Raw genomic sequence first — 14,807 nt, 5'->3', positions numbered from 1 at the left:
CATGGCGGTTCTGCGCCTATTCGAAGCGCGCCACTCCGTCTTTGAGGAGACGGTGCGCGCAACGCATGCACCGCCCAACTTTTCCAAGGACGGGCGCGTGGCAATGCTGCGCATCAAGTCTGCCATCCAGGTCCACCCGGGCATCGCAACGTGCTGGACCAGCACATAGGCAAGGGTGTCAAGAAGTTGCAAATCGTAATGTGGGGCAACGAGGGGTACTCCACCAAAAAGAAGCGAAGGAATGGAAAGCCTGAAATATCGGAAGGTGCAGATGGTGTATTTCTCCTGCCGTCGTGCGAAGGCAGCACTAGAAAAGGGCCAGGGAGTGAGCATTATCGGAAATCTCAAGCACTGCGCACCCCTCGACCTGAAATTTCTGCATGATCGGGATCAGAACTGCAAGAACGAGCTGGAAGGAGCAGAAAATGAAGCGGATACCGCTGTGGAAACGACCTGCAGCTTCCGGGCGGAGGAGATGCGATAGGCGGCAACACTGACGGCAAAGGAGGCAGCCGCAACTTTGCCAAAGACCACGTGAGGCGAGCGGCGGCACCTTGCCGCAAGCCTTCTTTGAGCGTTTCACCGATCTCATGCAGACTGGCGTGAAGTCGTTGCCGGAGCCGGAGAACTCTCTTAGGTCACCAAAGAAGAGCAGCATCAGCAAGGAATGTTAATCAGGGCAAAAGACAACACTGTCACAGTTCTTCCACAAGAGGGACAGCTCCTCAACTGTTGAGACAAGACCGCTGGGGCACGTGAGGCCTGAAGGATACTCCCAAGATGTTGTCTGTATTATAATCCATGTACATAAACGGCGTAGTCGCCTTGCACGTACGCTCGCCTTTATGACGACTTTACGCCCTCCCTGCCAGCGATGCTCGAGGTCTTCTTTTTCGAGCTTGCCACTCCCGCACGCAGCATGCTCGTGATCTTTGCATTCTCGCCTTCGGCCTTCGACTTTGACTTTGCCTTGGTGGAGTTGGCGGTGGTCGTCGCCTTCGCTCTGTGCTTGGCCATCTGTTTTTGCTGTGACAGCTCCACGACAGCTTCTTTCGCCTTTGGCGAAGGCGAGGCGGATGACTTGACCTTCTTCTTTGCAGGCGAGACGCTCTTCTTCGGCACACGCGCGGCCGTGCTAGATCTGCTACCTTTCTTCGACGAAGGGGTCTCCCTTACCTTCGCCTTTCCAGCCGCAATCTCAATCGCGTTGGCACTTGCGCCCGCCTTGCCCTTACCCGGACTCTTACTCAGGTTCGCAACGGAGTCCTTAATCGTGTTCTCCGCGGTATTGCCGTTCGACTTTCGGCTCTTCTGACGCCGATCGGCCTTGCGCATCTCTTCGAGTTGCGCCTTGTACCGGAACCAGCTGTCCTCTTCTGTAGGTGCGTACTCCCCACGGAAATGCTCAGAGAGCTGGAATTGCTCCGTGATTGTCAAGCCCGAATCAATGCTGCTTTCGGCGGTAGGTGCCAGACCTCGTGCAGCTGCTTGCACGTCGCCTTGCAGCCAGAGGTCAAAAACGCCCTCCCACTCCTTGTTGGGAATAGGGAAGTCGTAGTTGATCAGCACCGTGCGGATTGGGGCCTTGGGGTCTTCCTCCTCTTCAGAATCTTCTCCCTCTTCCTCGCTGTTGCCCGACTTGCCTTTGCGACTGCAGCTCCTAGCGGAACGACGACCAAGCCCCTCATCGGGGCCGTCTCCATCATCTTCGTCAGAGGGATAGACGCGACGGTCGCGCGCACGGCAGGCCTTTGCGAATTCGCGTACGATGCGCTTCGTACCCGGTACCTTAAGCGACGTGCCGGCGACGATGAGCAGATCGGGTGGGAGCGGCTTAAGCTTCACCTTGCTCTTCTTCTCGGGTTTGGTCGGCGAGGGTGGTGGCCTGTCAGCATTGCTAATCGCAAGTGTAGCCTTGGACGGCAGAAGCGGGGCATCGCTTGCACAGGCTGTGACCGCCTGCGTAGCAGTGTTGGGGGCAATCACCTGAGGCGACTGGTCGATAGTCGTGTCCACCTTGATTCTGGTAATCAACGCGACATCGTTGTCCTGCGAATCATCGTCGGCGTGAAAATGCTGCGCAAAGACATCGTCCAGATCGCGACGCCCATCTGCAACCGCATCTGGATCAGGGATGATGCTCCCGCTATATCTATGCTCCTCGCCTTCCACCACCACGTCGTCAACTCCGCTTTTCGCGGTCGTCTCGCCTGCACCCCCTGCATTGCTGCTGCGCTGCTCGAAGCGGAGCATACCTGTTCGAAAAACCTTCTGCCCTTCGGACTTGGACGGTGTGAATTTGCGCTTGTGGAAAGGCTTTTCAGGCGTGCTGCCTCTGCCGCTGTCGGCGCTGCTTGCTGTTTCTAGAATCCCAATCACCTCCACCTGGCTTTCGGCCTTGGCTGTAGATGCCGCGGCTGCTTTTACCTTCACCTCCTCCTCTTTTTTCTGCTGCGCCATGTTCTTTTCCCTCCTCTCTCTCGCCTGCGTCTCTCTGAAACTCTCCGGGACGGGCGTCTCGTTGGGATCTCGCAGGCCCAGGATGTCTCTGCTGATGCATTCGCCCACCCTCTCTGCCGAGTTGTTCTGTCCGCCGTAGAGGACAACATCGACCTTCATGAGGCCAATGCCGCGCGAGCGCATGCCGTTGCTCGTGCGCACTTCATCCGCCACCTCGCAACGCGGACACGGGATCGGCTGTCCTTGGAGCAGCAGCTCAAGCGCATCGCTCGGCTTGCTGACCGTCGCGCCGAGGTTCGGTGGCGGGGTGTTGGGGCCATCCAGACCCATGTCCGGACTGATGTCCAACTTAAACGCGCAGATGCCGCAGGTGATTGTATGCAACGAGCCGTGGAGAGGAATGCAGCGTGGAAACATCGGTGGTGGGCCAACGACTTGCTCGGTAGAGGCAGCGGAAGCGTTTGATATCGAATTGGACCAAAGCAGAGCAGAGTCGGACTGGGATCTGACCCATGAGCGTCTGCCGGCAAGGCTGTCTTTTGCCACTGGTGGGGCTGGTTTGCTGGGCGTAGGAGCAGCGCGGTCCATATTTTCAATGCTGCGAACATCCTTGCTGTTGGTGTTGGTGGTCCTCTTTCTCTTTGCGCTCGCTGCACGAACAGGTTTGGTGGCGCCATCACCATTCTCACCGAGGCCAAAAGAGAGGCCGGCGCGCATCTCGAGGCCGTCGATATTCTGAGTGTAGACGCGTAGGAGCCGGCCTTGCTCGTCGAGCATCTTGAGCAAATGGTGGAAGCTCGTAGGCTGCGCTACGTCAGCCATCCGCTTGAGCTCAGCGATCATGCCGTGAAATAAATCGGTCGTGGCATCCGACTGCAGAAGAAACAAGGCCGCATGTCGTCAGCGTGAAGCCCAGTGACATTAAGGAAAGTACACACCTGAAACAGGCGAGCGTCGAAGAGGTCCTTGCCACTAGAAAGACCTGCATTTGGGTGCTGTTCCTTGAGCTTCCTGAAGAGCCCTTGGCTGGAGCGAAAGTCTGGAATGTTGGCGGGCGGCGAGACAGATATTCCAGCGCCTGTTAGTAGCCAAGAGCGAAAGGTCAGCATGGCGCGTCGAAGTCGTTGAAGGGGTTCACATGCTTAGGCACGCACCACATATCACGGTGATTCTCCGGGCGCCTTGTACGGCCTCAAAGAGCCTGCCCAGATCGCGTTCTGCATCGGAAGAAGGCCTCCCGAACGCAGGTACCGCAACGTCACCAGTCGACATATTCTCGAGTGCTGATGACTCGCTCGCTTCGTTTTCGTTTGTGTCGTCACTACCCACGTGTTCGGCCGCCTTCTCCTTCGACGTTCCATTTCCGCGCCTGTAGCTAGGAGGTGTGGTCCTTGAAGAGATGCTATCAGATGAAGGGCTGCCCGTGCCATCTACCTCGTCCGAGCCGTGGGGCGTCAGCGTTGAGTCCGAGCTGGCCGAAACAGATGTGGCGGAAGCAGATCTGAATCGCAGGCCCGACCGGGCGCGTAGGCGAGGCAAGCCACTCGTCGATGTGGATGAGATGGTCTCGGCACCCGCCTCATCATCGGTCATATTGTCCAGCGTGATGGGCGAGGGGGAGCATCCGCGATGTTGTCGCATGACGACGCGCACATTTGTCCCAGACGCACGTCGAAGATGCAGCAGCGTCCTCTTCGACACTTCGGCATCGTTTCTAGCCGTCGACGGATGCCTGCTCGCACCGTTCTGCGCGGTGATGTGCGTCGAAGCAACTGCTGCTGACCGTGTCGGCGACGTTGACTGTGACTTCGCTCTGGGCTCTGGGCGAGGCACTGGGAGCACAATCATCGGCGCCATCTCAACGGTGGGCAGGGACAACACGACATGTGGCACCCCTTTGGAGCGTGACAGACTGGTTGCAGTTGCGCGAGATGGAGGATAAATGGCGAGCTGATTGAGGACGAATGGATGCACATTCGGGATCAATCAATCATCCATCGAGAGATTTGGTGCTTGTCGCTCTCTGCCTCGTCTCTGCACCGTATACTGGCGAGCGAGACTCTACTTTTTGATCGCTGCCTGGCGGAGACGCCTTGCGACTTGATATACCAAGCGAGACAGGCCTAGTGCCTAGGCAGAAGTACTTGGCAGACAAATCGCGCGTGATCAAAACACGGCTGCCTCTCACCTCTGTGCCCTACCCAGCTGTCGCCTTGCAAAAACAGCTCGGCTGGCTTGCACCGATGCCTCGCAACCCTCCGGCTCGAAAGATCACCATCAAAATCTTTGTGAACGCAACCCATGTCGAGGAGACTTACGTCACTGATAGCGAGCACAGCACACCACAGTGATTAGTAGAACTTTCTTTGCATAGCAATTCCATGGTGCAGCCCGCAAGGCATTGAATATGCTTGAGAGCTGACATTCAGCTCGACGGTGCAGAAGCAAATATCAACAGTGACATGCCCGAGGGAAAGCAGCCCACGGCATCCAATTGCGACACATGTGCCCCTGATGGGCCGCTGGTCCAAGCGCCAGCAGAAGTTGCTTCGGATCCAAGTACATTCACATGCCCCGTGACGCCCGGTGGCAGCTTATTTCCGACACCCAGTATTGTCATCGAAGTGCGTCGCGAGAGCTATCCTGATATTTCTTTGTGCGCTGCCGCTGACCAGACGCAACACCCTCTCCGTCGCGCTTGATTCGTTCAGTATTGCGACCGCTGTCGATGGCAGCACCGGGCAACATGGATCCAAACGGAGCTGTTTCTGACGTTTGCGCCACCAAAAGCAAAGGAGCCGGCTTCTAACGTGTCGGGAGGAGCGAGCATCAAAAGCATCATGCTCGTCCCCCTCACTGCCGACGAGACAGCTGGGCGCTTTAGGGTGTGGTTGCTCCACCAACCGAAAAGCGACCAGGCGCAGCAACGGCAGCAAAGCATGCAGACAGATCTGGTCTGGGATCGTAAGACAGCAGGCGCCTTTCCAGAGCTGAAGGAACTGGTGCGTTGTGATCACTTTTCCGATATGTGAATATCGATCATGCTAAGCCCTTATTGTCACCTGTCCTCGTTGCAGAAACAACTCATTCGCGATAAGATTGCTCCTGGTCACGACCTGGGACACTCAGACAAACAAGGCAAGCGGCAAGGATAGAAGCCATGTGCAGCATCGTGCATAATGTAAATTCTGTTGTTGGTTGGTCCAGTTCTCAGGCCTATACTTGCCATTGCTTTCTTCATATGCCTTGCATTTTCGGTACAATTGTAGCATAGTCGTAACTTTACGCCCCAGAATGCCTGTAATCATCATCTTCCGCGCAACCTTCAACAGTCGAATAAGCTCATGAAGCGCTTGTCACTCTGTTTCACTTGGACTTCTTGACTGCATCAATCGGGCTGCCATCGCCCCAGAAGCCTTTGCCAATCGCCCTTCGGCGTTGCTTCATCATGTGTGTGTACATAATGTAGAGACCTGCGTTTGAAAGGCAGGTGGGAGGGGAAATAATTTACGTCAGTACGAGAGGCTTCTTGAGCTCCCAGCCAGAGGCGCTTGCCTCACCTGGCCACCAGGTTGTGAAGAGGAAGAGAAAGATGTATTCGCGGAAGCCCCACTGGCCCAACTTGTCGTTCCAGGGCAGAGATTTTGGCAGCGTCGCAAACATGCAAGCCGCCTCGGACCCTGCACCTAGAGGGTAGAGAAGGTAGAAGGTGGTGTACCTGCGATGCAAGTGCAAGATGCTTCAGCCATGATGCCTGGACGAGTGAAAGGGGCAAAAAGCGGGCGACTGACCTGGCCCAGAGCAGCGGACGCGGAACGTGGTCCATAAGCTGATTCGCATAGAACGCATATCGGACAACCTCTGTAAAGCTCCACGCGAAGATCATGCTCGCGTAGAAAGGCGTCGTCGCCGCGGCGTCGAAGCGCTCAGTGACTGCCCACACGGACCAGAGCCTGGACGCGACCTGGATCGCGGTCGTCGGGACGGGGCTGCGCACCCATCCGAGCGCAGCATGTGCGACCTCAAGCACAGCGAGCGTCTGCACAAACGCAACCAGGCCGCCCATGTGTGAGTGGGTCGTGCTCGCCTTGACGAGTAGGCTCCGCAGCGGAGCTGGGAGTGACGAGTACTTTTGGATGAGGTACGTGCGGTGCGGGCGGAACACCTCCATAAAGCTGGAGATGCGGTGCAGGATGTACGACGAGTTTTGCGGCCCGAGGAGCAGGTGCTTGACGAGCGTGGCGAGAATGACCGTCCAGAGGAAGAATGAGACCAGGTTGTACGCGATCAGGTACAGCTGGATCGCGACCGAAGGGGACTTGGGCTTCGTCTCGCCCGATGCGAGCTTGGACTTGACGCCCGAGGCGGAGGATCCTTTCGGTGGCATCTTGACGGCCATATGCACTTGCTGGCTATTGTCGCTGCAGAGCTTATTGGAGTAGGAACTCGGGAAGAATGAAAGCGCTAGGAAGACGTGGAGAAAGAATTCAACTCGCAGGTTGCCGAATGAGGTTCGTTAACTCTCGTGTACCGCACAGGCCACGACTCTCGATTGCGGCCACACGCGGGGCCAGGCTGCCACGCTGATGCTCAGCCGCCCCGCCCGCACGAGATGAGTATTACAAATATATACGCAAGGCGCGTCATGACTTGCGAGAATGGGGGGGTTACCAGCGGGTTGAAGGACGATACTGTCGCGACTTGGGATCTTCCAAGGCTAATCAACGCTGTTGCCGATCGCAATGCTACGGTCGACCCAAGGTAGCGCATACACTTACTGGTTGTATCTCGATGCTACAGTGCGAAGCAGCGCAGCAGTCCTTCCAGAGTGCAGTCATCAGCCACGATGGACTCATCGTTCGCCAGCGGCTCGTGGTCGTGCAGCGCCATCGAGCCGCCGCTGACGCTGCTTGGCTCTGTCAAGGTCCCAACCGAAGCGCACCTCCTGCCAGGATGCATGAACCCCAAGATGGACGTCGTCCTCCTCTTCAGGGCTGAGGCGCCTCTTGCAGGCTCTGCAGCCTCGTCTGCGGCAACGGGAGCGGCTCAGCCGCCCATGTCCGCAGCTGCAGCAAGGCTCCGCGAGATGGTGGCTCGCAAGCAGCAACAGAAGGCGGCTGCAGGAGGTACAGGGCAAGGATCCGCGGGGACAGGTCTGATCAAAAGCCAGCCCATCAAGGCATCCCTTTGGCGCATAGGAGAGGAAACCACAATCGTGTGGGAGGTCAATCTACCCAGGCCCGACATGTTCGCTTCCACCGATGGTCTCCAAACTGCCGATGTAAATGAAGATTGCTCTATTCGCGGGCTCGCCTGGAGCCCAGATGGTGAGCTGATCAGTCAACCCCTCTCGCTTCTGTCCAATCGCTTCGCTCACCCATTTTGCTTACGCTGCCAGGACGAAGAGTGGCCATCAACTTGCTCTTCAAGCGCACATGGCAGCGGACGGCCAGCACGAGTGAGAGCCCTGACGCAGGAGGTAAAGCACTCTACGTCTCAGCCGTCATCTTGCTAGCAACCGAGACTGGCGCACTCCTCAAGTGCATCAAGCTCTCAGAATGGGCGGACTTGGCTAACGCACCGCTTCCAAAGCACACGGAGATGAGTTGGGTTGCCAACAACACTTCACAAGCCGATCTATCCGGCGACGAGGTGAGCTTTTGTCGGGAGAAACACTTCCAAAGGTGTGATCAATAAAGCTGACGCATCTTTCGCAATAGAATCATAGCGAACAGAATGCGTTCTCTATAAACCCAATAACTATCCTTCGCAGCCTCACACCACTGCCGCCGCTCGCAGAGCTGACGTCTTACGGCCTAGGCATGAACGAGTCTGGCAAAGCCAACGGTCCAAAGCTCCTTCCTCACCAGCTGCGTTTCCGACAGATGGCCATGGGTAGGGGTGGCGCGGTAAAAGCCGAACAAGGCGTCTTACCTAGCATCGCAGCGAAGCAGTGGCAATATGAAGAAGACAAGTCGAGAGCAGCTGCTGTTCTGGCGCTGGCGAGACTGCCAGTCCTGCCGATTGACGCGGTCCAGTGGGGCATTGTCGAGTCCGCAACTGGTCAAGAGGGGCCTTTCGCAACGGTCGGAGAGGGAAGCGAGGGTGACACAGATGCTCTGCTAGCGGACGTACTGTTGTGTTCGGACGGCAGGGGTCGGCTGCACTTGCTAGCACAGGGCACTGCCCGTTTAGGCGAAGTCACCATTCCAAACGAGCAAACGAAACATCGTAGCTTGTCGACGGCGATTTCTCGCGACTTTAGTTCACTTTCTGTGCTCGCATCCGGCCCCTTCTCGGATGGAAAGGAAGAGATGGTGCTGCTGACAGCCAAGCTCCATCTGCGCTCGAGTAGCCAAATGCTCGGCTCCACCCCAGCACACCTCCATCTTCTCGCTCTCTCTACTACACTACACCATCTACTCTCCTACCTTCTGGACACGTTGCACCTCATGCGGCAAGTCTTCCGCATGACGTACATTGGCCAGGTTGCAGACGAGTGGCTCAAGCATGCACAGGAAGTTGGGGAAAAGTATCGCTGTGACTTTCAGCTAGAGTGCATCACTGCTATCGCAGGTGGCAGGCTCGGCGACGGGATTGAGGTAATGATCATGAGCATGATCAATGAAAGCGTGAGTGCAAGTACGCATGAACCGTACGCCGCGGCGCCTGTTTCCCGTTCCTGATACGTTGCGGCCAACTTCTTCCAGGCTCTGCACATGATGGAAGACACTACATACACATCCTTGCGTTTTCTGCGTCGCGCAGCCGCTACCGTCATCGGCCCTGCGTGCGAGCGAATCCTCATCATCCTCGAGTCGCTGCGCGCGCACGGGCTGCTTCCAGCAGAGCGAGACGGGGCGGCGTTTCCATTGGCGTCCGAAACTGAGGCACTCGTTCAAGAGTTATTGCGTGCCAGCCTGGTCATCGAAGTCGAAGCGGAGAAGGATCTGCTGGCTGCTGGAGAGTTTTACAAGTGGTGGAAGCAGGGTGAGTCTTGCAACTCTTTCCTACGTGGCGAAGGGCATGAGAATGGGAGCTGAAAGGACCATTGTGCCTCCCACTAGAGCGAGACAAGCACGAGAATCCTCGGCGCGACGATGGGCAGTTCCACCCCATCATCCACGACACCCTCGCCGCGATTGAATACGTACAACGAGGGTTCATCAATCCGCATCTCGATGCCCTGCTCGGTACGCGCAACGCGTGCAACGTGGTTGAGGAGCTGAGGGCCAAGCAGGTTGTTGCCACGCCAGCCGCACAGCCGACCGGACTCGAGGAGATATTGCGCAGGACAGAACAGCGTTTGTCAGACGCTTCAGTGTTCAACCCTGCGCTCGTCGTTCCTTTGTCAGGTCAGTGCGAAGGCTTTACCCCTTCGCAGCACCTCTTCTCGGGGGCTTTGGGCGAACCCAAATGTTCGCCCGCACCCGCGTTCAGAGGGACGGCGTGGGCGCTGGCATCTGCTGCTGCAGCGCAAGTTGCTGACACGCTAGAGAGGCGGATCAGCAGCTCGGTCGACGATACGCATCTTGCGACACGTTGGCGAGCAGAGGTACCCACGCTGAAAATCAAAGGTCAACCGCAAGTAGCTGCTCTGGCATCCAAGGCCACAGCTCTGCCGTCCGCCTATGACGAGGGTTCGGCCTCGGTGCACGGATGGCGGTCGAATCGCGCGGGTTCTGACACGCACCGCATCCTCATCCATCGACCGGACGACTCTGGTGCTGAAGACCAAGACGGACATATCATCACCATGCTCGGCGTGCCGCTTTCCACATCAACTGATCAGAAGCACAAGGTGCTATGTGGCAAGGACGACAAGTTGGAATACACCACGTTCAAAGTACTCGCCCAGACGCAGGACGGGCAGAAGATGCGTGTGCGCGAAGTCTTCGTGATGGATGAGGAGGAAGATCTGCTGCTGCTGCTGCTGCATAGCGAAGCGGATGAGAACACGTCCTTCTCGGGCCGGTCGGTCGACATGCTCGGCACAATCGCCCGCAAGGACATGGACTGGCGCCGCGTCGCGCATCTGCCGGATGCACTTTCTTTGCACGCAGCAGCGATTGTAACGGCAGCAACTGCTCATGGGGATGGGATCAAGACGACCACGCTGCTGCTGCAACCAGAGGTGCAAAAGCTGCCAAGAGAGGCACGGCCCGTGCGCGAGATGGCTGTTTCGCGCACGCGTCAGTCGCTCGGGTTCGTCAGCGGCATCGAGCAAGAGTACCGGCTGTCTGTATATGCGCTGTAGCCTGGTCTCGCCGGATGTACGTGGTGTGTGGGCTGGCCATCGGAGTGCCTTGCGGTTGGGGGTTTAGGGCCGGGCGGGGGGTTGGCAGGTGGCAGGACTGAGGGCACGGTCACCACCATATGAACGTTTTGATGCACCTGGCACTCTCGGCGAGCTGGCGCAGGTTGGTGCCCGACCAGTGCACCCTGCTACAGGCAATGTGCTTGTCTCGAACCATTGCAGGATCTCATCCTCCCAAGTAAAATATCTCGACAATGAATGTGATACGTGTGGAGGATGAACACGGAAGCGAGGATGGCCAGTGGACATTGGGCAGCAATCAGCATGATGGACCGCGCCCTTGCGCAGGTGCAGCAGAATGTTTCCAATTCTCCATGCTGACCGCAAATCGCTTGCTTCCACCATGGCAAGTTGCAAGACCTGTCCGACCGAAGGTACCCAATTCGAAACAACGGTGAGGCGGTGAAGCCTTGAAAACGTCAAGGTCAGAACTGCAGGTAGAGGCTTTCTCTTTGCATATTATGACGACACACATTCGAGTAGGAATGGCCAATTTTGACCTGAATGTAAGGAGCTAAACCAATGAAAGCCTGACAAGCGTGAATCGTAAAATGCGCCGATAAGGAATAAACTGGCGCATTTATGAGCGCTGCCAGAAAGTCGGATGACAAGCTCAAGATGACACAGGCCAGAGCCATCGGGCCATGGGGCGAGAATGCGCGAGGCGAGAGCCTGGAGCGTTTCAGCAGTCTAGCGCCCTAGTCCTGAACAGTGAAGCCTTGCACTTTTTGCCTTAGGTCCGTACATACGTACACAGAACTCCATTCACAAATGTACGTATGTAAGCTTTGCTGGCGTTCTTGTACCTCGCTGCTTCCATCGTAACCATCCTGCCCGCGGAGTGCATTCATGGGCTCAACGGGGGCTCATCATGATATCAACCCACCTCAAGCCATCCGAGCTTTCATGCTTTCGTATTCCATCGTCCATCGCCCATCCCTGCCAAAAGCATGATGCGCCATGGTTGAGAGTAGCGAGGTTTAGCAAAAGAGGTGTTGAACCTGGTTTGAAGCTGCGCCAGCGTAATGCGTTGATGTCTGCCTTCCCGAGTCCTGATGCACAGCGGTGACGCGAGACGTAGCCTGACGCCCGCCTTCCGGCACCCACGCGGATCGTGGCCACGGCTCCAGCCAGTGAAGTAACCAGTCCACAGAAAAGAATTGATTTAAGGTAAAATGCCCTCCTGGGCGACTCCCACAACTCGTGTCCCTGACCGTGACTTATGACAGCTGTGCTGATGAGAGAGGAGTATGATTCCCATCGGCCCAATCCTGTACTTGCGAACGTTCGGCAAGGTGATAGTATGCTTGATTGGGCATTTTGGCTCGAATCGGTGGCTTGACTTAAGGACTGTTGCGTAACTTCGCATTGATCAATGTCCTTTTGGTCAGATATCCAGTGGCTAGACACTTCTCTTGTCTTCATGACCCGAGTCCACTGTCCATGGGCCTTAGAGGTCACCCAGATAGGAGATTCTGAGACATTCAACTACAGATGCCTGCGGGCCACTTCCGTCATCTCTCCTTTGCAACGCACCACTGACAGTCTCATACGCGTTTTCAGAGCCCAATCTGTGTAGCCGTGACCTGGTGCGACTTACTGACCGCTGACCTCAAGGCGCTGGCATTCCACAAACAGCGAACAATCAGGCTCCCACTGCCGTCTGCCGTGGTACATCCCACCCTATAAAGCGCGTTGACAAATTGGGACCTGTCTGGGAGAGCGCTGGAGCGCGGCTCCGGTGGCGAGCCCGCAGCAGTTCCGCAACAGTCCCGCAGCCGTCTCACACCGTCAAAGAATTCCAAATGTCAACTCCGCCGATCAGTCTTTTGACCTTTCCCAGCTCCTTCCTACCCGCCCCAGCCTATGACGACAGTCACAACAGGTCACACACAATCTGTCAAAGTTCCACGGCTATTGCTTTCCACACCTGTTGCCTTGTGCTTCTCTCTCTGATCTGACGGCACTTTGGAACAGGCTTCAGCCCCGTTCCGCCCGAGCTGTTAACCGTTGCCCAGGAACGTCTGTACGTTTGGCTTCACTTGCAACTTCTTCGCTTCCCACCTTCCCAGCCTTTTTGTTGTACTAAATGCACATCGCCTATGTAGCCATTGCACTCTACAACAGCCCGTTTCCTGTACGCATGCAATTTGGACGGCTTGGAAATATCTTTCTCGGACAATCTGGCACCGATGCGAGTATTATTGACTAGTCGTCCTATTCATTGATCGTCAAGCTGCACGCCGACCAAGCTCCAGCGTTTAACATGGTTCTAAGGCTCGGCATTAACGCTTCTTTGGGACGTGGATCCCCACTGACGCCCTGGCATGGGCCTGCGGGCTTTACTAATCAACGTTTACCGTTGCGTCCATTTGAATTCAGGTGCATCCTTGAGTTGAAACAGGAAATTGTGCCTCATCTATCTAATGTCTTTTCTCCTCATGGACGGACTATTGTGGCTCACCTTGTCTGTTTTCTCCCTCTCTGAAAGCACACTTCCACCATCATGGCAAGGACGATGATTCCACAAGTGTACCCGTCTCTTGCGACATGCAATGCTGCTTCCCAGAATCTCTGTTGTCTTCCAACAAGAATTTTTGAGGTTGGGTAACTGCAGATTAACCCGTGCCTACAACAAATGCAGCTGCGGTTCTATCGACAGGCGAAGCCTATTTCGAGACCGTAATTGATTCACCAAATGCGGCGAGTTCCCTCTCTTGAAGAACTGGACGGTCCTACTGTCCGTAAAAACCTCGTTGCAGAAGTTGACACGGCGTCGAACGAGCCCTAGGCAGTACTCATTGCTCAACTGTCGCAGCTGCCTCAAAGCCAGGTGCTTCCATTTCTGGAGAATCTTTAACCAGATGAATACCCCATAATGCTCACTTGTCAAGTCTGTCCAATCATTGTTCAACCAGATCCAAGCATACGGTCGCGCGTAGGGATATTGTGAACAGCGGCCGCACAGAGGTAGAGCAGAAAGCATCAAGACGGCGCCAGGCCGAAGACGAGGCAGATTTTGCCAATGCAAAGGAGAAGCTGCACAATGTCTGCTTCCTTTGCGGCTCCTAAACCCACAATTTTCCTCCTGCACAGCGTTGAAGCATGGGAAGGACGAATGTGTGGCGAACAGAGCGGAAGGTTTCGGGCATCTCGAACACAATCCCAATGCTGGCGACGCGAGAGTGAGTGTGATGAGATGGAAAAAGCCACAGCCTCACGAAAATCCGGCCCACGGATGAAAAAACACCATAACTCTTGACGGAGGCGGTGCATAGAATCGAATGTTCTGGCGGTACATGGAGATGCCGAAGACAGTACCCGTAACAGCGAAGCGAAATCATCATGCTTGACGCGTCGGATGCGGTGTCGACACCATCATCTCCCTCGCCCAACTTCCGCTCCGTTAAGGTTTTTATCGCTTTTCGTCCACTACAGTGCTATCTCCCATTCTCGCATACACCGCATGCACACATCATGTAGCCTGTAGTCGCAGCGGGCGGCTTGAGGCTTCGGAGGCAGGTTGGGACCACGGTAGAACCAAGTTGAAGCTCTCAAGAAAACCGTGGACGAAACCAGTTGCATGCAAATGCGATAGTATAATGCAAGTAGCTTGTAGGTGCGCGGTTTAGCACGAGTAAAACGCAGCTTCTTCTCTCATTCCCTTCTCAAGACAACCGGACTGCATGAACATCAGCATGTGATGCAAGACTGCTTTTGCCGGTGGGCACAGGTTGGTTCCTGCAAGATGAACTGAGGCGATCACATGGGCGCAAGGTCTGGGGCTGAGATGGTGAGAGCTTGAACCAACTGAGTCGAACGAGGCCGTTTCTTGCATCATCATCCTGGATGCTCCATCGGCATACGAGCGCTCATGACCATGCACGACCATGGAGCGCGGTTTGGTAAAACATGATCAATTTGGGGGCACGATTTTTCGAAAGCCACGACAGTAGCGACGGCTCTAAAGGCTTTCTGACCACAATCACATTGAGATCCCTTGGATTACATTCCCCTTGTCGCCATGGTC

At 55.9% G+C, this 14,807-nt stretch overlaps 5 protein-coding genes across 5 annotated transcripts; 2 read left to right on the top strand and 3 right to left on the bottom strand.

Moving 5' to 3' along the window:
* Positions 1 to 774: 774 nt before the first annotated feature.
* K437DRAFT_275864 (DHS-like NAD/FAD-binding domain-containing protein) lies at positions 775 to 4,467 on the bottom strand. The gene is made up of 3 exons (XM_013385741.1): positions 3,615 to 4,467; positions 3,399 to 3,538; positions 775 to 3,333 (listed from the first exon to the last, which is right to left on the bottom strand). The coding sequence occupies exons 1-3, from the start codon at positions 4,315 to 4,317 to the stop codon at positions 844 to 846; spliced, it is 3,333 nt and encodes a 1,110-aa protein (XP_013241195.1). The 5' UTR covers positions 4,318 to 4,467; the 3' UTR covers positions 775 to 843.
* A 322-nt stretch (positions 4,468 to 4,789) lies between these two features.
* K437DRAFT_275863 (uncharacterized protein) lies at positions 4,790 to 5,780 on the top strand. Its single transcript, XM_013385740.1, has 3 exons — positions 4,790 to 5,084; positions 5,172 to 5,462; positions 5,538 to 5,780. Exons 1-3 carry the CDS (start codon positions 4,923 to 4,925, stop codon positions 5,613 to 5,615), a joined length of 531 nt encoding a protein of 176 aa, XP_013241194.1. The 5' UTR covers positions 4,790 to 4,922; the 3' UTR covers positions 5,616 to 5,780.
* On the bottom strand, positions 5,621 to 7,020 carry K437DRAFT_239176 (PTPLA-domain-containing protein). The gene is made up of 3 exons (XM_013385739.1): positions 6,252 to 7,020; positions 6,021 to 6,178; positions 5,621 to 5,933 (listed from the first exon to the last, which is right to left on the bottom strand). Exons 1-3 carry the CDS (start codon positions 6,857 to 6,859, stop codon positions 5,827 to 5,829), a joined length of 873 nt encoding a protein of 290 aa, XP_013241193.1. The 5' UTR covers positions 6,860 to 7,020; the 3' UTR covers positions 5,621 to 5,826.
* A 1,020-nt stretch (positions 7,021 to 8,040) lies between these two features.
* Positions 8,041 to 10,122, top strand: K437DRAFT_194008 (uncharacterized protein). Its single transcript, XM_013385738.1, has 5 exons — positions 8,041 to 8,112; positions 8,189 to 9,092; positions 9,171 to 9,450; positions 9,528 to 9,815; positions 9,973 to 10,122. Exons 2-5 carry the CDS (start codon positions 8,283 to 8,285, stop codon positions 10,026 to 10,028), a joined length of 1,434 nt encoding a protein of 477 aa, XP_013241192.1. The 5' UTR covers positions 8,041 to 8,112; positions 8,189 to 8,282; the 3' UTR covers positions 10,029 to 10,122.
* A 1,357-nt stretch (positions 10,123 to 11,479) lies between these two features.
* Positions 11,480 to 12,479, bottom strand: K437DRAFT_258843 (uncharacterized protein). Its single transcript, XM_013385737.1, has one exon. It carries the CDS (start codon positions 12,200 to 12,202, stop codon positions 11,633 to 11,635), a length of 570 nt encoding a protein of 189 aa, XP_013241191.1. The 5' UTR covers positions 12,203 to 12,479; the 3' UTR covers positions 11,480 to 11,632.
* Positions 12,480 to 14,807: the final 2,328 nt, after the last annotated feature.

This window comes from Tilletiaria anomala, assembly GCF_000711695.1.
Source record: "Tilletiaria anomala UBC 951 chromosome Unknown K437scaffold_98, whole genome shotgun sequence".
NCBI lineage: Eukaryota > Fungi > Basidiomycota > Exobasidiomycetes > Georgefischeriales > Tilletiariaceae > Tilletiaria > Tilletiaria anomala.
This window is presented reverse-complemented; position numbering and strand designations above follow the sequence as displayed.

Bases quoted from the DNA above. Each gene is read 5' to 3' on its own strand.
- K437DRAFT_275864 (XM_013385741.1), bottom strand. From the start codon at position 4,317: ATGGCGCCGATGATTGTGCTCCCAGTGCCTCGCCCAGAGCCCAGAGCG. The intron at 3,539-3,614 runs GTGCGTGCCTAA...GGCTACTAACAG, and splicing joins GAGAATCACCGTGATATGTG to GCGCTGGAATATCTGTCTCG. The intron at 3,334-3,398 runs GTGTGTACTTTC...TTTCTTCTGCAG, and splicing joins TCGACGCTCGCCTGTTTCAG to TCGGATGCCACGACCGATTT.
- K437DRAFT_275863 (XM_013385740.1), top strand. From the start codon at position 4,923: ATGCCCGAGGGAAAGCAGCCCACGGCATCCAATTGCGACACATGTGCC. The intron at 5,085-5,171 runs GTGCGTCGCGAG...TGATTCGTTCAG, and splicing joins CACCCAGTATTGTCATCGAA to TATTGCGACCGCTGTCGATG. The intron at 5,463-5,537 runs GTGCGTTGTGAT...TCCTCGTTGCAG, and splicing joins TTCCAGAGCTGAAGGAACTG to AAACAACTCATTCGCGATAA.
- K437DRAFT_239176 (XM_013385739.1), bottom strand. From the start codon at position 6,859: ATGGCCGTCAAGATGCCACCGAAAGGATCCTCCGCCTCGGGCGTCAAG. The intron at 6,179-6,251 runs GTCAGTCGCCCG...CTTGCATCGCAG, and splicing joins CGTCCGCTGCTCTGGGCCAG to GTACACCACCTTCTACCTTC. The intron at 5,934-6,020 runs GTGAGGCAAGCG...TTTCAAACGCAG, and splicing joins CTTCACAACCTGGTGGCCAG to GTCTCTACATTATGTACACA.
- K437DRAFT_194008 (XM_013385738.1), top strand. From the start codon at position 8,283: ATGAACGAGTCTGGCAAAGCCAACGGTCCAAAGCTCCTTCCTCACCAG. The intron at 9,093-9,170 runs GTGAGTGCAAGT...AACTTCTTCCAG, and splicing joins TGAGCATGATCAATGAAAGC to GCTCTGCACATGATGGAAGA. The intron at 9,451-9,527 runs GTGAGTCTTGCA...GCCTCCCACTAG, and splicing joins TTACAAGTGGTGGAAGCAGG to AGCGAGACAAGCACGAGAAT.
- K437DRAFT_258843 (XM_013385737.1), bottom strand. From the start codon at position 12,202: ATGAAGACAAGAGAAGTGTCTAGCCACTGGATATCTGACCAAAAGGAC.